We start from the raw sequence: 22,128 nt of genomic DNA, 5'->3' as shown, positions 1-22,128 counted from the left end.
TTCAAAGGATATAAAGACAACTTTAACAGAAAATAAATTATTGGAATTTCTTTTAATCCAAGTGAATGAAAGGTTTGATTAAGAGTTTTGTACATAGAAGCTTTTGTTATAGTTTCTGGGCATGGGTGTTTTATATTTGAGATCAGGAATTTTCTATCTATGTAATTAGTCGTGAGGTTTAATGTACATTTTTCATATCAGACAGACAATGGCTTCAAAGAGACAGCAGCACTGCAAAGGAGCAAGAAAAGAAGGCCAAAGTTGACATACACAGAGGCAAAACAGTGTAGGAAAAATCAACACGTTTTGCAAAATCAATCATTGAAAATGTGTCAGTGTTCAGGAGACTGTCTTTAATTTGCAATCCAAGTGAAAAAGAGTATTTAAATATGAGAGGCAGTATTATTGAGCCCAGCATGCCTGCTACCACTTGTTTGACTAGCTCAGAATAGAACACTGAGAGGCAAGGGCTCAAAGTTAAATGAACATTTATACATTTTAAAATCAAATGAAAGATTCAGAGTATATTCATGAATTAAAATTTTTTTGAGAACCCTAAATTTAATCAGCTGGAATTACTTTTAAAGTGTCATTCTATTTAACTTTTGGGAATGATGAATTTGCCTTTTAATAGGGATGCTGTATTTTATCATGAAGATGAAACAAACTGTCTTTTGTTAATTATTCCCCAGAGACACTGGCCATTTTTCTCTCCTATGCTTAGTGTGGAGTAAAGGCAGCTTCCCGCAAATTTATATCAAGCAAGAGCAATCAGAAGCTACAACATGTGTGAAAGAGGCTCATGGAGGGCATAGTGTCCATTGTAGGTGTTCTGAGTGCTACCTAATGAAGTTCTTAGAGGTAATGTTACCAAAGCCTCACTATGGAGGCTATGAACATAGGACATAGAACAGTAAAAAGGAAAGAAAGCAAGAATCTCCGGTAAAGTGTAGCAGATGAGTCATGTGTGTCTGGGGCATACTGCTAGGGATGGTTCTTGAAATCTTTTTTAGGAAATCATCACCACCACCATCATCATCATCATCATCATCATCATCAACTGCTGCTAAAATCTTTTACTTATTGTGTGCCATGCTCTGTGTTAAATGCTTTATATGCATTATTTCATTTAATCCTCTCAGCAGCTTGATAAGGGAGTTATTGAGGCCTAGGAATGGTAAGCAATTTGTCTCTATGCTATAGTTTTAATAATTGCCTCCATCTACATTTGAACTCAGGTCTTTTTGCTCTCCTGGTTGATGTCCTTTGTCAAAGAACACTTTGAATTTATTACTAGCCAGAGAAAATAGTGGCAAATGACATGCTTGTGACATGCTCATTTCTAAAATAACAGTGAAATATCTAATTGATAGTATTGGCAGCTAATGTAAGAAATATGTTAGTGATGATGCTGATAATGGTGTCATTTTCATTCAGATTGACAACTTGAGGTGTAGATCATCCGTGATATGTTTTAATATTAAGTTCACAAAATCTTTGAAAGACCATCTGATATGTATAGCAAATCTAATGTTAAGAACTAGAAAAAATACATACACTAAAAAATGTACTATACCTAGATCAAACAATATTTTTATGAAAAAAAAGTGAGACTAGTCAACAGTGCATACAAACTGATGATAAAGATTTGGTATGTTTTTCTGCTTTTTAAAAAATGAGTAAATTTGTTTAGTTTATAGGGATTTTATGCATTTGTTTTAAGGCTAATAACCAACAGGAAGCTCAAAAGAAGCCTCTAAATCCCTATGATACAATTTTAATAAGCATCATGTAAAAATATTTTTACAGATATTGAATTATTTTTGACCATGTCTCTTTTCATTGGATAATAATTTTTTAATTAATTAATTAATTAATTAATTAATTTTTTGGCTGCATTGGGTCTTCGTTGCTGCACGGGCTTTCTCTAGTCGTGGTGAGCGGGGCCTATTCTGTTCCGGTGCACGGGCTTCTCATTGCAGTGGCTTCTCTTTGTTGCGGAGCATGGGCTCTAGATGTGCGGGCTTCAGTAGTTGTGGCACGCAGGTTCAGTAGTTGTGGCTCACGGGCTCTAGAGTGCAGGCTCAGTAGCTGTGGTGCACGAGCTTAATTGCTCTGCGGCATGTGGGATCTTCCCGGACCAGGGTTCGAACCCATGTCTCCTGCATTGGCAGGCGGATTCTTAACCCCTGCGCCACCAGTGAAGTCCTGTATAATGATTTAAAGATACACTATTCAGAAAACTAGGTCTTTTAAGAGTAAAATAAACAAAAATAAATACTTGGGTAAGTGAAATCTTGATAAAGAATATGTTTCTTTATAGAATTTGTTCAGATACCAAAATATTTTATATATAACAGAAGTATAGTTTTTGAAAAAGTATTCAGTTTTGCCAAGATATTATTACACAATAGTAATTTATTATGCACCTATAGATGATTTTATGAAAAAAATTATAACGTTTCATGAAGAGGCAAATCTTTAAGTGTTTTTAATGGAGATATTTATTAGATATTGCAAAGCTAGTTTTTATGCTATGATACTTTTTTCTTGGGAGTATATACATAGCAAGGAAAAGAATGAACAAAATATATTACATTAGAATACATGTTATTGAGCGCTTATGGTGATATACAGTTATTAATTTCAGTTTCTGGAGAATGTGAAGAAAAATGCTGTTCATTATACTTGATCTTGTTTCTATTAAAAGATCATGTGTTACAATTCTAACATATATCTCCAGTGTCATATGTGAGTATTACAGTTGGGCCTGAAGTATTAGTTATGTAAACCTTCTGTCTCATAGAGTGTTAGGAGGGTGGTAGAAGGAAAAGTAGTAAAACCCACTAAAAAATCTCCACACAGTACACTTCAAGACAAATGAAAAGAAAGCAAAACAAAGTTGCGTACCTAATATACCATTGTTGCTGTGTGACGGAAAGGGGAAGAAAAAAATTGTAAGACTTCTATAATATCAGAATTTCTACTTCAGCAGAAAGCTTTTGACCAAGTACGAATGTTCTGAAATTAACTAGTTTAATGTAAATGGAATGCACTATGGAATCTGTCTTAAAAATAAGAGGTTTTTATTCGGGGAAGGACTTTTAAGTTCTTTCTGACCCTGAAAATCTGTGAGATCCTGAAAGATGGTGAGAGATATTGAAACATGGATAGAGGCTTTAAGGAAATAATTGACCCAGCTGAGCAAATAATTAGCTATACTATTAATGAGCAAGCAAAATAAATCTAAGGCACAGAAAAATGATGTGAAGAGAACATCAAGAAGAAAAAGTAATGGTTCTGTTATCTTTTTCTGTAGTATATTTTTGGATAATAACATTACATGAAAAGGTAAAGACTTTCAAAACAGAGACCATAATGAAAGATATAAGAAAGATTTCCCTTATTTGAAACCTAATTTCAGCATGAATATTAGAAAGTGTTTCAAAAAGTGAGGGTGGAGCCAAAGTTCTTACATAGTGGCTTTTTAAACTTGAAATGCAGAATGTATAATATCATTTCAGGGAGGGAGTTCAGGAACTGCTTCAGCCCTTAATTCATAGACTAACAATAGAAGAACTTCATAATAGCTAAGAGAAATATGGCTATCATTCCAGTACACTATCTGGCCAAACTGAATGCCTCTTAAGAAAGAAGGAAACATTTGAGGACTTAGGAAATCTGAAATCATTTTATAACAGATTACCACAAAGATAAAGTAGACTTGAAAGTATATAAGTGAAAAAGACTTCCAAGAAATAAATGAATTACAAAAAGATTTGACAACACAAAGTAAAAAGTTTAGTAAAAACTGGACTTATGAATATAATTTTATAATGCAATTCACATTTCTAAAGTAGATTAAAGAACTGTGGTTAGGAAATATAGGGTTAAGAGTTAAACAGAAATGTTGGTACATATCAACTCTTCAAGCAAGCTTGAAATGTTTAGTTAATAATAATAATGAAAACATCTGAATTAGAGTATATCAGCGTGAAGAGTGTTTAAGAACTAGATAAATGGATTGAAAGGTAGTCTATTATAAGATAACATATGTAATATGTACCACAACCAGTAAGTAATTGGTGAAGGAGAGCAAAAAAGAATAACAGTAATATAAATTTACAGAGTGTTGTATTATAATACAATTGCCAGTTACTACATTAGATAAAAACTGTCCGAAATCCCCTATTAAAGAATGTCATTGGCAAAAACCCCTTAATCACTTGCCAAAAGAGAAATACCTAATACAATAAAATATAAAGACACTAAAAGATCAAGTTTTTTCATGCACATGTAAGCAAAGAGTAAGATAAGCATTTTTTAAATTGTTTTATATTCCGTAGTAAAAATTATTAAGAGAACTAAACAAGGACATTATGTAATGGCAAAAGGTTAATAAAGCCAAGTGAAAATGTAATCATAGAATTTAATATGACCAGAATGCTACTGTTTGTTTTTCTTAGAGAAGAAAGAAAATCTAGCAGGTGTTCAATAAGAACATGTTACAAATATAACTAGAGGTATTATAAACAGTCAAGAAATGACAAATCAGTCACCAGTAGGTCTTCACACTGGTGTTTATGGCACCCAGGTATACAGGTGAAAGGAGTAAGGGCTGTGGTCACTCCACCCATGTTTCAACCTGAGCATTTCTGCTTTGATCTGTTCTGTGTAACAGGCTGCCAAGAAACATCCCATTACTAAAAGAGTTGAAGATAACTGATTATGCTACAATAATTAATAAGCTCCAAAGTTGAATATGCAAATAATAAGAAATGATTTATATTTGGAGGGGACTTAATAGCATTATAGAGAATAAGATCTTTCTTCCCCAACTGTACAAGAACTCATTTTAAAAATTGTGCATGGTGATTTATTAGTAGTAAATACAAAGAAAAATCAGAATTTTTATGTCATAGTCTTGGAACCCAAGGATGGAAATAAATACCAATATTGTCTTGCTTGTTTTGTTTTTATGACCTGCATTCTATCTCGAGTTTCTACGTATTCAAATAGTGTTTAATTTAAGTTCACTTCCCCCTTGAAGCCTACTGTTTTTCTTTTTGCATTTTCTGCCAAAGTTGTATATTGTGTGTTTATTTTCAATAATATTTTTGCCTCTCTTTTGTCAGAGACAAAATTTTGGAGAATTGACATTTTTAATGTTGAGTCTTCAATCCGCAAATAGAGTATCTCTCTCAATTTCTTTAGGTCTTTGATTTCTTTCATCAGCATTTTGGCTTTTGTCATATTGGTCCTATACATGTACTTTTAGGTATATATGTAAGTTTTTCTCTTTTTCTTTTTAAATTTTTGATGCTATTAAAAATGGTATTGCTTTTGTAATTTTGGTTTCCAATTGTACATTATTAGTATATAAAAATACAGTTGATTTTTGCTTCTTGACTGTACGTCCCATCGTCTTGGTAAACTTACTTATTCGTCTTAGGATTTTATTTTTTTCAGATTCTTTGGAATTTTCTATATAGATAATCTTGTCATCTGCAAGTAGGGATCACTCTATTTCTTCCTTTAGAATCTGTGTACTTTTTATTTGTTTCCTGACTCCTTGCACTGGCTAGGACTTCCAGCACTTTATTGAGTAGGAATGGTGAGAGTGGACGTCCTTGACTGTTCCCAGTTTAAGGGAGAAAGCATTCAGCCTCTCATCACTTAGTATAATGTTAGCTATAGGTTGTTTGTAGTATTCTTTTTCAAATTGAGGAAGCTCTCCTTACTATACTGAGAGTTTTTATCCTGAATGGGTATCGAATTTTGTCAAATACTTTTTCTGCATCAATTGATAGGATCATTTGGTTTTTCTTTTTTAGTTTCTTAATATGGTGGATGACATTGATTTCTTTTTTTTTTTCTTTTGCATCAACATTATGAGGGGAGGATATTGGTCTATAGTTTTCTTTTTCTTGCTTTCTTTTTTTTTTCCCCCTACCGTCTTGTCTGGTTTTGCTGTTTTTCAGGTTGGATACATTTTTATTGATTCACCCTAAAGTTCAGTGACTCTTTCATGTGTCATCTCCATAATCATATTGAGCCCAATCATGAATTAAAAAAATTTTTTTTTGGTCATTGTATTTTTCATTTCCAAAAGTGTCATTTAATTTTTTCTTTGTATATTCTATGTCTTTGATGCATTGGCCTGTCTTTCCATTTGTTCCAAAAGTGTTTGCCTTTATTTGCTGGAACATTTTTATAATAGTTGCTTTGAAGTCTTTATCAGATAGTTCCAAAATCTATAATTTTGGCATTGATGTCTTGAATTAGTGTGGTGATTTTGTTACAATTTATTAACTAAAGTCCATAGTTTACATTAGGGTTCACTTATATAGTACAGTTTTATGGGTTTTGACCAATGCATGATGTCATATATCCACCATTATAGTATCATACAGAGTAATTTCACTGCCCTAAGTTTCTCCTGTGTACCACCTATTTATCCTTCTGCCCCCTGTTTCAGAATGGCATACGGTTGGAATCATACATTATGGAGTCATTTCAAACAGGCTTTTGCTTCCTTTGGGTATACCCAGAAGTGGAATTGTTAGATCACATGGTAGTTCTAGTTTTAATTTCCTGAAGAACCTACATATTGTTTTCCATAGTGGTTATACCAGTTTATATTCCTACCAATAGTGTACAAAGCGTTTCCTTTTCTCCACATCCTCACCAGCATTTGTTACTTCTTGTCTATTTGATAATAGCCCTGCTAACAGGTGTGAGGTAATATTCACTGTGGTTTAATTTGCATTTCCCTGATGATTGGTGATGGTGAGCACTGTTTCATGCACCTGTTGGCCATTTGAATGTCTTCTTTGGAAAAAATCTATAAGAGCCTTTGCCCATTTTAAAATTCAGTTATTTATTTTTTTTGCTATTGAGTTGTATGATCCTAATAAGTATATTTTGATATTGGATATGTGGTTTGCAAATATTTTCTCTCATTCCATAGGTTGTCTTCTCATTTTGTTGATGGTTTCCTTTGCTGTGACGAAATTTTTAGTTTTTTAGTTTGTCTCACTTATGTAGTTTTGCTTTTATTGTCTTTGTTTTTGGTCTTAAATCCAAAACAGTCATTACCAAGACAAATATGAAGGAGCCGACCCCCTGTGTTTTCTTCTGGATCTTTTATGGTTTTAGGTCTTACACTCAAGTCTTTAAATCCATTCTGAGTTGATTTTTGTGTACAGTATAACATAAGGGTCCAGTTTAATTCTTTTGCATGTGCTATCTAGTGTTCCCAGCACCATTTATTGAAGAGCCTGTCCTTTCTACATTGTATATTCTTGACTCCTTTGTCAAAAATTAATTGACCATGAATTATTTCTGGACTCTCTATTCTGTACCATTGATTTACACCTCTGTTTTTATGCCAACACCATACTGTTTTGATTATTATAGCTTTGTAATACAGTTTGAAATCAGAGAGTGTGATGCCTCCATCTTTGTTCTTCTTGCTCAGTATACTTTGCCTATTCAGAGTCTTTTGTGGTTCCATACAAATTTTAGGATTTTTAAGAAATTTCTGTGAAAAATGCCACTGGAATTTTGGTAGGGATTACATTGAATCTATAGATTGCTTTGGGTAGTCTGAATGTTTTAACACTGTTGATTCTTCTGATCCATGAGCACATAATATCTTCCCATTTATTGTGTCCTCTGCATTTCTTTCATCAATGTTTTCAGGTCCCTGGTGTACAGATCTTTCTCATCCTTGGTTAAATTTATTCCTAAGTAATGGATTCTTTTTGATGGTACTCTAAGTGGGATTGTTTTCTGAATTTTTCTTTCTGATACCTCATCGTTAGTGTATGGAAACACAGTTGATTCTTGTATATTGATTTTGTATCCTGGAGTCTTAAGGATTTTCTCTATAGAATGTCATCTACAAACAGAGATAATTTTACATTCTTTCTTCCCAATTCAGATGCCTTTTATTTCTTTTTATTGCCTGATTTCTCTGGCTAGGACTTCCAGTACTATGTTGAATAAAAGTGGCTAGAGTGGGCATCCTTGTCTTGTTCCTGATCTTAAAGGAAAAGCTTTCAGCTTTTCACTTTTGGGTGTGACGTTGGATGTGGGCTTCTCATAATTAGCTTTTATTATGTTGAGATATGTTCCTTCTATACCCAGTTTTTGAGAGTTTTTTGATCATGACAGCATTTTGAATTTTGTCAAATGCTTTTTCTGCATCTATTGAGATGATCATATGATTTTCATCCTTCATTTTGTTAATGTAGTTTATCACGTTAATTGAACCATCTTTGATGGTTCAACAAAGATGTTGAACCATCTTTGCATCCCAAAATAAATCCCACTTGATCGTGGTGTATGATCCTTTAATGTACTGTTGAATTCAATTTGCTAATTATTAGTTGAGTGTTTTTGCATGTATCTTCATCAGGGATATTGGTCTGTAATTTTCTTTTCTCGTAGTGTCTTTGTCTGACTTGATCTTTTCAATTGTCTGTCTAGTCTCTATTTATTTCCATTCTGATCTTTATTTCCTTTTTCTACTAATTTTGAGCTTCCTTTTTTCTTTTTCTAGTTCCTTGATATGTAAAGTTAGAATATATATTGGATTTTTCTTTTTTCTTAGTGTAGATGTTTATTGTTATAAAATTCCTTCTTAAAACTGTTTTTGCTGTAACCCATAAGTAGTGATATGTTGTGTTTCCATTTTCGTTTGTCTCAAGTTATTTCTTGATTTTTAAAAATTTCTTCTTTGAGCCATTGGTTGTTCAGGAGTGTATTGTTCAATCTCCACATATTTGTGCATTTTCCAGGTTTTCTCTTGTAATCGATATCTAGTTTTGTACCATTGTGGTCAGAAAAGATACTTGATGTGATTTCAGTTTCTTAAATTTGTTAGGACTTGCTTTGTCACCTAGCATGATCTATCCTAAAAAACGTTCCATGTGTGCTTGAGAAGAATGTATTCTGCTGCTTTTGATGGACTGTTCTGTATATATCTATTAGGTCCCTCTTATGTAACGTGTAGTTTACATCCATTATTTCCTCACTGATTTTCTATCTGGATAATCTGTCCATTGTTGAAAGCAGTGTATTGAAACCCTGTACTATTATTGTATTGCAGACTATTTCCCCCTTCAGATCTATTAATATTTGCTTTATATATTTAGGTGCACCTATCTTGGGTACATAGATATTTACAATTGTCATATCCTCTTGATGAACGGATCCCTTTATCATTATATAATGATCCTCATTGTCTTTTATTTATCTTTTTAAATTAATTTTTATTGGAGTATAGTTGCTTTACAATGTTGCATTAGTTTCTACTGAACAGCAAAATGAATCAGCTATACGTATACATATATCCCCTCTTTTTTGGATTTCCTTCACATTTAGGTCACCACAGAACATTGAGTAGAGTTCCCTGGGCTATACAGTAGGTTCTCATTAGTTATCTATTTTACACATAATATCAATAGTGTATATATGTCAATCCCAATCTCCCAATTCCTTCCACACCCTCCCTTTCCCCCTTGGTATCCATACATTTGTTTTCCATATGTCTGTGTCTCTATTTCTGCTTTGCAAATAAGATCATCTATACCATTTTTCTAGATTCCAAATATATGCATTAATATACGATATTTTTCTCTTTCTGACTTACTTCATTCTGTATGATAATCTCTAGGTCCATCCACCTCATTACAAATAACTCAATTTTGTTCCTTTTTATGGCTGAGTAATATTCCATTGTATATATGTGCCACATCTTCTTTATCCATTCATCTGTCGATGGACACTTAGGTTGCTTCCATGTCCTGGCTATTGTAAATAGTGCTGCAATGAACATTGGGGTGCATGTGTCTTTTTGAATTATGGTTTTCACTGGATATATGCCCAGTAGTGGGATTGCTGGGTCATATGTCTCTTGTTACAGTTTTTGGTTTAAAGTATATTTTGTCTGAGATAAGTGTAGCTTCCCCTACTTTCTTTTGGTTTTCATTTGCATAGGACATCTTTTTCCGTCCCTTCACTTTCAATCTTGTGTGTCTTTGAAGCAGAAACCAATCTCTTTTAGATGTCATATAGTTGGGTCTTATTCTTTTTATCCATTTAACCACCCTGTCTTTTGGCAAATTCAGTCTATTTACATTTAAAGTAATTGTTGATAGGTGTGAACATACTGTTGCCATTTTGGTAATTGTTTTCTGGTTGATTTGTAGTTCCTTTGTTCCTTTCTTTTTCTCTTGCTCTCCTCCTTTGTGATTTGATGATTTTTTCATAATGATGTGCATTGATTTCTTTATCACTTGTTTATCTAAAGTTTTTGTTTTTGGAGTTACCATAAAGCTTACATGAAGCATCTTATGCTTGTAACAGGCTGTTTTAAGCTGATAACTTAACTTTGAGCACCTAAAAAGCTCTACATTTTTCTGCTCCCCCTCCACACATTTTATGTTTTTGTTGTCAAAATTTACATGTTTTTGTCTCATGTATTCATTAACAAATTATAATAGTTATAGATTTTTCTAATACTTTTGTCTTTTAACCTTTATACTAGAGTTGTAAATGATTTACCTGCTATAATATTAGCATATTCTGAATTTAACTGTATTTGCCAGCTAGTTTTATACTTTTATATATTTTCATTTTAATAATTGGCATCCTTTTGTTTCAGCTTAAGGACTCCCTCACTTAGCTAGTTTCTGAATCTCTTTAAGAGGGAGTTGCTCTGTTTGTGGCTGTATATTCTGTGGAGGGAAGTGCAGGAGCCTACTATGTCACCATTTTGGGTACTCCTCAGTTTTCTTAAAATGAAAATTTTAATGATATTAATTTCTTTCTAGATGCTACTTTCATTCATTAAATTATTCATCAGAATTTTAAGGAATGCCCACTAGGCCTTATAATAGGTGCTTGGGATACATCTAAATAAAACAAAATATTCTGTCTTTGTGAGGCTTACATTCTATCAGAGAAAAACAAGCAGTAAATTTGCACTTTAACTACATCCTAACTAGATTCATTATAATATTTTCAATATTATATAGTCCTGTGTATTTTCTAATTTTCATTGTGATTTCTTCTTTGGCCTAGGGACCAGGCATTATGGTCACAGAATGTAGCCTTAATAATCCTTGCTCTTTGATATTTGATGAAACCTGCTTTCTCGGTAAAAATATGGGCAGTTAAAAAAGTGTTTTATGTTGGGTTAAAACGAAAATATATTCTTCTGTTGTTTTTTATGTGGCCTTTAGATAAACACTGTTAATTCTATTGTTTTAATTTGTTTTTGCTTATATATTATGGAATTGTATTAAAATCTTCCATGATCTTTTTCACTCGGTCAGTTTTTTTCTTGGAATTCTGCTTGTTTTGGACATATATTATGAAGGCACATTATCAGATGCTTTCAAGTTCATAATTTTTGTCTTTCTGTTGAATCGTTCCTTTTATGATTTGGGTGGACTAACTCTATGTCTAATAATTCTTCTTTCCTGAGACTTACATACTTTTGAAAATATATATTCCAGCTTTCTTTCAGCTAATTTTGGCTAATTAGTTTATTTTTTATCTTTTTATTTTGTTTCTCTACACCACTAGGTTTTAGTATACATTTATTTATTTATTTTTTAACAACCTTACAGTTTCTGTCCTTAGAGGGTGTGCTTAGTCCATTCAAATTTATTATGATTACTTGCATATTTTTTCAAATCTAAGATGTTATTGGTCATAGCATACATCATTATTTTGTATATGTATGTTAAGTATCCATTAGATGCTTAAAAATTCATAATTCTCTTCCTCTTGAATTGTTTGTTCTTTCTGTGTTTATGTAAGACCTGCTTTATATGTAATACCTAATACTGCCCATTAAACTATGACACAATACCTTTAAAATAATCTTACATATGGAACACAGTTGTTGCAGTCTGTGTAAGTCTTTGGTTGCCAGTGTCAGAAATTCAAATGAATTTAAGCAAAAGGGGGATTTATTAACTCTTGTAAGTGAGAAGTACAGGGCTTTTCTGGCTTTAGGTATGGGTAGCTCTAGGGCTTATGCAATGTCACTAGGACTCTTTCTCTCTCCCTGCCTTAACCCTACTTTCCTCAGTTTTGGATTTTATTTTCAGGCTTTATTTTCCATTTACCGAAGGAAAGTGATCACTGCTATTTCTAGAATTTTGGTGTCCTTAAAGCTTATGGTCTATCTTGTGTTATGCAGCATTTTAATGTCAAATGCTACAGAAGACTTTTATACCTAGTTGGGGCACTTTGCTTTTTCTGAACTGGTTATGGTGGCCTGTGGGCTTGTACATTCCAAAGCACCACGCTTGGTCATGTGCTCAACTCTGGAATGTAAGGGAGGATACACTGTGATAGGCAGCCCTACTAGGTCTACATGGATAGTGGGAGGTTTGGTTCCTCAAAGGAACAACCAGATGAGGTTACCAATGAATAGAAAAGAGATGCTAGAAAGGCAAATATCATATAAATGTACAATGCATTCCTTATCAGGTCATCAGACCTCTCATCAGAAATTTAAATGAGGATGTGAGACTGCTATACTTTCAACACTATCAGTCTATGATTGATCATTCTTCTCAACTTCCAATAGATCAGTCAGCTGTAACCTACCAGACTAGATCCCTTTCCCTCCATGGTCAAGTCCTATCAGTTTCACTTTCTGAAATTTCTGGAATCTGCTCATCCTTTTAATCTGCCATTGATACTCTAATCCAGTCTATAGTCCTCTCTTCTCTAATCTATCAATATTAAATCCTTACTAATCTATCTATATCTACTCTGGTTCCCTTTCAGTCTTTTCTCCACCTTGTAGTGTAGTGATCTGTTCAAGATGTAAATCTCATTATGTGTTTCCTGTTCCTCAACTATACCTCAAACATTTAAAATCTTTCATGGAGAGAAATTCTTAGCTAGATTTGCATCTGGCCCTTCATCACCTCTTCAGCTATTTTTGCACAAGCATTCCTTTTTATATAATTAAATTGTACATTCTCATCATACTGTCCACCTCTCCTTTTAACACTTGTGATAATTACAGTTTTACACCCCATATGAGTATTTGATGAATGTCTGATTTCTCCACTAGACTATGAAAGCAGATACCTTGTCTTTATCTGTTTTCTGTCATTATTTAATTTCACTACCTAGAATGTGAAAGATTCTATTTATTTATAGTAGGAAAAAAATATTTATTTAATTAATTAACTGATCGATTACTGTAAAGAGACCTCCATGGTCACTAGGACAATTTATTTGTTCAACATCCATCTCCAAGAGCTTTCTGGTCAATTGATTTTGGATTTAGGCTCTCTAATATAATCTGACTTGGAGGTTTATAGAGAATATTTTGTAGCTATCAAATGACAAGTGTGGGGATGTTTCAAGTATATGTCAGCACATTATTATGTTCATGTGAAATCATATGAAAGGAAGATTCAGATTATAAAGCGGTAAAGATACACTGATTGAAATCAGCAAGGAGTAGAACATTGGACTGGTTGGATATCTTTTTTCCCCACTTGCAACATAATAAGTTACTTATCTAATTGAAACCCTCATTTTCCTTTTGTGCTTTTCTGTTTCTTACATTCTGTTAGGTTTAAAGATGTATTTGCTGTTTTGGCCACTTGCTTTGAGAAAAGAAGCAGGGAGTTTCTACCACCTTCTACCTCAGGAAGCAAAGACCATTGCCTAGAGTCAATATTGTACTGAGTGGACCAGGGTTAGGGCAGGACTGTTTCTCTCCAGCCTTGGGTACCATAGTGGTAAAAATAGTTTGCCATGGGGTGGGAGGACAGGCTTTTCTCATCATTTCTTCTATGCTAGGACTGGACCCCTTCTTCTTTTTATACTTTCTTTTGTTTTTTCCTTCCTAGATATGGATAATCCACTCCCCCTGCGATTCCCTTGGGACTGCTGCGTGGGTGAAAATGAAATGACTATATGAATAAAGAGGAAAAGAAAATTTTAATTAATATAAATAAGTTACTTTCTTTGTTACTGTAAAGAGGTCTGGGTTCACAGTTTATATCTAATATCAACCAAAATTGAAGTATTAGTAATTTCTTTAACTGACTAATAGCATTGCTAACATCAAAGTTTTTGGAGATTGCTTAAGAAAATTGTGCATGAGTTGGCTTAGCTGTGAAGTAGAATTTATATAGTTTAGTAAATTTATAACATACTTTTTACATCTATTAAGTGAATTAATAGAGAAAAGACAAGTTGATAGAGTTAGGAACGAAGGAAAAATGTTAGGAGTAGTAATGAGAGGACATAGCGTTTTGGTAAATATACTGAAAATATACTTGAAGAATTTGATCATAATCTAACTGACAGTTTTCAATACTAGATTGACCTTTTTTCCCTACACTTTCCTTTTTAAAAAAAATTTTTTTTATTGGAGTATAGTTGGCTTACAATGTTGTGTTAGTTTCTGCTGTACAGCGAAGTGAATCAGCTATATGTATACATATATCCCCTCTTTTTTGGATTTCCTTCCCATTTTGGTCACCACAGAGCACTGAGTAGAGTTCCCTGTGCTATATAGCAGGTTCTCATTAGTTATCTATTTTATACCCAGTAGTGTATATATGTCAATTAAAATCTTCCAGTTCATCCCACCTCCCCCTTTCCCCCTTGGTGACCATAGGTTTGTTCTCTTGCTCTGTATCTCTATTTCTGCTTTGCAAATAGGTTCATCTGTACCATTTTTCTAGATTCCACACATATGCATTAATATATATTTGTTTTTCTCTTTCTGACTTACTTCACTCTGTATGACAGTCTCTAGGTCCATCCACATCTCTACAAATGACCCAATTTTGTTCCTTTTTATGGCTGATAGTCCACTGTATATATCTTCTTTATCCAGTCATCTGTCGATGGGCATTTAGGATGCTTCCATGTCCTGGCTATTGTAAATAGTGCTGCAGTGAACATTGGAGTGCATGTGTCTTTTTGAATTATGGTTTTCTCTGGGTATATGCCCAGTAGTGGGATTGCTGGGTCATCTGGTAGTTCTGTCTTTAGTTTTTTAAGCAACCTCCATACTGTTCTCCATAGTGGCTGTGTCAATTTACATTCCCACCAACAGTGCAAGAGAGTTCCCTTTTCTCCAGACCCTTTCCAGCATTTATTGTTTGTAGATTATTTTTTAAAGATTTATTTATTGATTGATTGATTGATTGCTATGTTGGGTCTTCGTTTCTGTGCTAGGGCTTTCTCTAGTTGCGGCAAGCGGGGGCCACTCTTCATCGCGGTGTGTGGGCCTCTCACTATCGCGGCCTCTCTTGTTGCGGAGCACAGGCTCCAGACGCGCAGGCTCAGTAGTTGTGGCTCATGGGCCTAGTTGCTCCGCAGCATGTGGGATCTTCCCAGACCAGGGCTCGAACCCATGTCCCCTGCATTAGCAGGCAGATTCTCAACCACTGTGCCACCAGGGAAGCCCCGTTTGTAGATTTTTTGATGATGGCCATTCTGACCAGTGTGAGGTGATACCTTATTGTAGTTTTGATTTATATTTCTCTAATAATTAGTGATGTTGGGCATCTTTTCATGTGTTTGTTGGCCATCTGTATGTTTTCTTTGGAGAAATGTCTATTTAGGTCTTCCATCCATTTTTTGATTGGGTTTTTTGTTTTTTTGATATCGAACTACATGAGCTCTTTGTATATTTTGGAGATTAATCCCTTCTCAGTTGCTTCGTTTGCAAATATTTTCTCCCATTGTGAGGGTTGTCTTTTTGTCTTGTTTATGGTTTCCTTTGCTGTGCAAAAGCTTTTAAGTTTCATTAGGTCCCATTTGTTTATTTTTGTTTTTATTTTCATTGCTGTAGGAGGTGCGTCAAAAAAGATCCTGCTGTGATTTGTCATAGAGTGTTCTTCTTATGTTTACCTCTAAGAGTTTTATAGTGTCCATTCTTTCATTTAGGTCTCTAATTCATTTTGAGTTTATTTTTGCATATTGTGTTGATTTCATTCTTTTACATGTAGCTGTCCAGTTTTCCCAGCATCACTTATTGAAGAGACTGTCTTTTCTCCATTGTATATCCTTGTCTCCTTTGTCATAGATTAGCTGACCATAGGTGCATGGGTTTATCTCCAGGCTTTCTATTCTGTTCCACTGATCTGTGTTTCTGTCTTTGTGCCAGTACCATACTGTCTTGATTACTGTAACTTTGTAGTATAGTCTGAAGTCAGGGAGTCTGATTCCTCCAGCTCCGTTTTTCTTTCTCAAGATTGCTTTGGCTATACGGGGTCTCCTGTGTTTCCATACAAGTTGTAAAATTTTTTGTTTTAATTCTGTGAAAAATGCCATTGGTAATTTGATAGGGATTGCATTGAATCTGTAGATTGCTTTGGGTAGTATAGTCATTTTCACAATATTGATTCCTCCAATCCAAGAACATGGTATATCTCTCCATCTGTTTATGTCATCTTTGATTTCTTTCATCATTGTCTTATAGTTTTCTGAGTACAGGTCTTTTACCACCTTATGTAGGTTTATTCCTAGGTATTTTATTCTTTTTGTTGCTATGGTAAATGGGAGTGTTTCCTTAATTTCTCTTTCTGATCTTCCATTGTTAGTGTACAGGAAGGAATGCAAGAGATTTTTGTGTATTAATTTTGTATTCTGCAACTTTACCAAATTAATTGATTAGCTTTAGTAGTTTTCTGGTGGCATCTTTAGGATTTTCTATGTATAGTATCATGTCATCTGCAAACAGTGACAGTTTTATTCTTCTTTTCCAGTTTGTATTCCTTTTATTTCTTTTTCTTCTCTGATTGCCGTGGCTAAGACTTCCAAAACTATGTTGAATAATAGTGGCGAGAGTGGACATCCTTGTCTTGTTCCTGATCTTAGAGGAAATGCTTTCAGTTTTTCACCATTGAGAGTGATGTTTGCTGTGGGTTTGTCATATATGGCCTTTATTATGTTGAGGTAGGTTCCCTCTATGCCCACTTTCTGGAGAGTTTTTATCATAAATCGGTGTTGAATTTTGTTGAAAGCTTTATCTGCATCTATTGAAATGATCATATAGTTTTCTTTAATTTGTTAATATGGTGTATCACATTGATTAATTTGTGTATATTGAAGAATCCTTGCCTCTCTGGGATAAATCCCACTTGATCATGGTGTATGATCCTTTTAATGTGTTGTTAGATTTTGTTTGCTAGTATTTTGTTGAGGATTTTTGCGTCCATGATCATCAGTGATATTGGTCTGTAATTTTCTTTTTTTGTGATATCTTTGTCTGGTTTTGGTATCAGGGTGATGGTGGCCTCGTAGAATGAGCATGGGAGGGTTCCTTCCTCTGCAATTTTTTGGAAGAGTTTGAGAAGGATGGCTGTGAGCTCTTCTCTAAATGTTTGATAGAATTCACCTGTGAAGCCATCTGGTCCTGGACTTTTGTTTGTTGGAAGATTTTTTATTGCAGTTTCAATTTCATTACTTGTGATTGGTCTGTTTATATTTTCTATTTCTTCCTGGTTCAGTCTTATAAGTTTGTACCTTTCTAAGAATTTGTCCATTTCTTCCAGGTTGTCCATTTTGTTGGCATAGAGTTGCTTGTAGTAGTCTCTTAGGATGCTTTGTATTTCTGCGGTGTCAGTTGTAATTTCGCCTTTTTCATTTCTAACCTCATTGATTTGAGTCCTCTCCCTTTTTTTCTTGATGAGTCTCGCTAAAGGTTTACCAGTTTTGTTTATCTTCTCAAAGAACCAGCTTTTATTTTCATTGATTTATGCTATTGTTTTCTTCATTTCTATTTCATTTATTTCTGCTCTGATCTTTATGATTTCTTTCCTCTACTAACTTTGGGTTTTGTTTGTTCTTCTTTTTCTAGTTGCTTAGGTGTAAGGCTAGGTTGTTTATTTGAGATTTTTCTTGTTTCTTGAGGTAGGAATGTATTGTTATAAACTTCCCTCTTAGAACTGCTTTTGCTGCATCCCATAGGTTTTGGGTTGTTGTGTTTTCATTGCCCTTTGTTTCTATGTATATTTTGATTTCCTCTTAGATGTCTTCAGTGATCTTTTGGTTATTTAGCAGTGTATTGTCTAGCCTCCATGTGGTTGTGTTTTTTACAGGTTTTTTTTCCTGTAATTGATTTCTAATCTCGTAGCGTTGTAGCATTGTGGTTGGAAAATTTGCTTGATAGGATTTAAATTTTCTTAAATTTACTGAGGCTTGATTTGTGACCCATGAAGTGATCTGTCCTGGAGAGTGTTCCATGTGCACTTGAGAAGAAAATGTATTCTGCTGCTTTTGGGTGGAATGTCCTATAAATATCAATTATGTCTATCTGATCTATTGTGTCATTTAAAGCTGTGTTTCCTTATTAGTTTTCTGTCTGGATGATCTGTCCATTGGTGTAAGTGGGGTGTTAAAGTTCCCCACTATTATTGTGTTACTGTCGATTTCCCCTTTTATGGCTGTTAGCACTTTCCTATGTATCGAGGAGCTCCTATGTTGGGTGCATAAATATTTACAATTATTATAGCTTCTTCTTGGATTGATCCCTGGATCATTGTGTAGTGTCCTTCCTTGTCTCTTGTGACAGTCTTTATTTTAAAGTCTACTTTATCTGATATGAGTATTGCTACTCCAGCTTTCTTTTGATTTCTGTTTGCATGGAATATCTTTTTCCATCCCCTCATTTTCAGTCTGCATGTGTCCCTAAGTCTGAAGTGGGTCTCTTGTAGACAGCATATATATGGGTCTTGTTTTTGTATCCATTCAGCCAGTCTGTGTCTTTTGGTTGGAGCATTTAATCCATTTACATTTAAGGTAGTTATTAATTTGTATGTTCCTATTACCATTTTCTTAATTGTTTTGCATTTGTTTTTGTAGGTCTTTTTCTTCTCTCATGTTTCCTGCCTAGAAAAGTTCCTTTAGCATTTGCTGTAAAGCTAGTTTGGTGGTGCTGAATTCTCCTAACTTTTGCTTAACTGTAAAGCTTTTGATTTCTCCATCAACCTGAATGAGATCCTTGCTGGGTAGAGTAATCTTGGTTGTAGGTGTTTCCCTTTTAGCACTTTAAATATATCCTGCCTCTCCCTCCTGGCCTGCAGAGTTTCTGCTGATAAATCAGCTGATAACCTTATGGGGATTCCCTTGTATGTTCTTTGCTGCTTTTCCCTTGCTGCTTTTAATATTTTTTCTTTGAATTTAATTTTTGTTAGTTTGATTAATATGTATCTTGGCATGTTTCTCCTTGGGTTCATCCTGTATGGGACTCTCTGTGCTTCCTGGACTTGGATGGCTATTTCCTTTCCCATATTAGGGATGTTTTCAATGATAATCTCTTCAAATATTTTCTCAGACCCTTTCTCTTTCTCTTCTTCTTCTGGGACCCCTATAATTTGAATGTTGGTGTGTTTAATGTAGTCAGCAAGGTCTCTTAGACAGTCCTCATTTCTTTTCATTGGTTTATCTTTTTTCTGCTCCTTAGCAAATATTTCCACCATTCTCTCGTCCAGCTCACTTATCCGTTCTTCTGCCTCAGTTATTCTGCTATTGGTTCCTTCTAGTGTAGTTTTCATTTCAGTTATTGTGTTGTTCATCACTGTTTGTTTGTTCTTTAGTTCTTCTAGGTCCTTGTTAAACATTTCTTGTATTTTCTCGATCCGTGCCTCCATTCGTTTTCCCAGATTTTGGATTATCTTCACTATCATTACTCTGAATTCTTTTTTAGGGAGAATGCCTGTTTCCTCTTCATTTATCTTGTCTTATAGGTTTTTACCTTGCTTCTTCGTCTGTAACATATTTTTTTGTCATCTCATTTTTTTTTGATGAGTATGGCTGTGTTCCTGTCTTGTTGGTTGTTTGGCCTGAGGTGTCCAGCACTGGAGTTTGCAGGCAGTTGGGTGGTGCCAGGTTTTGGTGCTGAGGTGAGGACCTCTGGGAGAACTCACACTGATTAATATTCCCTGGGGCCTGAAGTTCTCTGTTAGTCCAGCAGCTTGAACTTGGCGCTCTCATCACAGGAGCTCAGGCCCGACCCGTGGCCTGGTCATACAGGGATACCTCCCATCCCCTTAGGTGTTAGTGGTCCCCCACTAGCGCCCAGTAGTTGCTCTGTGAGAATTGCTCCGATGCATTCTTGTGTACTTGTGAGGAGATGCAAACTCCACGTTCTCCTACTCCGTCATCTTGACTCCGTTCCCCCTGGGTCATCCTGGAGAAGATGGATTGAAGCCAGGAGAAAGCTAGAGGATGGGAGACCTGTCAGAAGGCTTGTTCGATGAAATCGGGTAAAGGATGGCGACATTCTGTACCCGGGCTTTACCCACGGTGGGGCAGTGGGCACCTTGGGCAGCCAAGGTGCGCTTCCACCTCTCACTGATTGTTGATTATCCTTCCTGTAAGCACCTGGACATTTCTGCAACATCGGCTCCTCAGACCAGCCAGATAGCTTCCATCAGCTCTTTCAAAGCTGGGGGAGGAACAGGTTGTGCAGGCTCTGGGTTCAGCTTGGCTACTCTATCCCAAAAGGAATAGCATGTGTTTTTGGGAACACAAAGGGATGCTTTTCTCTTTCATAGTTATGACACTATGGTTATAAGGGACTTCATATGTCTTCTACAATAGCAAAGGGAGGAACACACTGTTTTCTTTCATTTCCAATATGCTAATTGGTACAAACTGCTCTCAAAGGTATCTGCATGCCAAATTCAGAAATTCTATCTGCATATTCCACTGAAGATTAAGTAGCCTGTCACAGATCTTTATTTCTTTCATGGTTGTTGAGCTGCACCGCACTGGCCTACAAGGCCTCTACTTGCCCAGCTTCAAGACTGAAGATAGAGCTCGGAGTTAGTGACATAGACATTAGTGTTTAATGGATGGGGGAGCATACATGTCTGAATCAAGGTCCTGGAGCAACACCCCACGGTTTGTGGTGGACAGTGGACAGGACGTGGTGGCCGACTTTGCTGGGGGATGGGGAGAATCCTTTCACTTTCCTTTAAACATCATCCTGACAAACACTTAACACAGTGCCTTGCCTATTCTAGCCTCTTGATAAGTAAATATTGGTTAGTTGAATGAATAAAGGAATAAATGAATGAAGAGTAAATAGTTGAATGACAACATTCTAGACCTTCACAATACGAATAAATATACATGTCAACTTCTCTTATCAAGATTTGAATAAAAAGTAATCTTTTAATAACTTAGATAATGTAGATGAAATGATTGATTTGATTTAAGAATTTGAACAGTGGAATTTTCATAAGTTGGATTACTGTATCTAAAATGCAAATGGTAAGTAATAAAATGAAGTAAGATAACTTGAAATTGAAATGAGCTTATGTTATGAGATACGTACTCTTTAATTTAGGAGTAGTTGATTGCTAGGCTCAGGAGATGATTTTTTAACGACTTTATTCTCTTTCTAACTTGATTTATTTTAGAATTTTGCCAAATAGAAGTTGTTTTGAACTTTCTACTTAAAATGAATCAATGTTCACTTCTGAATTATCATAGATTTTAATTTAGCAAAATTCAATCAATGGATTATACTATATATCATTTATTGGGTTTAATGCTATATATCTAGAAAATAGGTTCCCCTACATTTGGATCTATGTGATTGATATAATCTATGGGTTTCCATGTTTGAATATTTGAGTATGGTTTATGGTGAAGAGTGTGGGCTGTGGTGTCAGATTTGAGTTTCAGTCCCCAATCTGCTTCTACTTAGTGAGCAAAGTATTCAACTTGTTAAACCTTAGAAGCATCTTGTATAAAATGGAGGTGATACCTACCATAAGAGGTTCTTAGTCCAGTGTCTGGGATATAGTAGGCATTCAGTAATTGGGAACAACTATTGTTTTCCTCACTGTCTTTTGTTCTGCAGCTTTCCCCATAAATAACCCAGATAAAGATGCAAGACATGTAATAAAAGTAGTAAGTATTGCTCTTAAATTTGTGTTTTACATATATTTGACATTTTTATTTTCTGCTTTATTCATTTCATTGTTGTAAAAATGTTTCTCACCTTAGTTTTCATAATTTTAATTAACAATACATCTAATATTATGATATATTTTCACATTATTAAAATGTAAAGACTGGAGAATTTTGTTCTTCTGCATTGACATT

General features: G+C 34.7%; 1 protein-coding gene across 1 annotated transcript in view; it reads left to right on the top strand.

The window, feature by feature from the left end:
* The window catches only part of VRK2 (VRK serine/threonine kinase 2), an 89,391-nt gene that overhangs the window by 11,688 nt on the left and 55,575 nt on the right, over window positions 1–22,128 (top strand). The window contains 1 exon segment of the mRNA XM_036872723.1: window positions 21,884–21,933. Within this exon segment, the coding sequence (XP_036728618.1) occupies window positions 21,884–21,933 (50 nt within the window).

Source organism: Balaenoptera musculus, chromosome 13, assembly GCF_009873245.2.
Source record: "Balaenoptera musculus isolate JJ_BM4_2016_0621 chromosome 13, mBalMus1.pri.v3, whole genome shotgun sequence".
Classification (NCBI taxonomy): Eukaryota; Metazoa; Chordata; class Mammalia; order Artiodactyla; family Balaenopteridae; genus Balaenoptera; species Balaenoptera musculus.
Note: the sequence above shows the minus strand (reverse complement) of the source record. Positions and strands in the feature narration are given on the sequence as shown.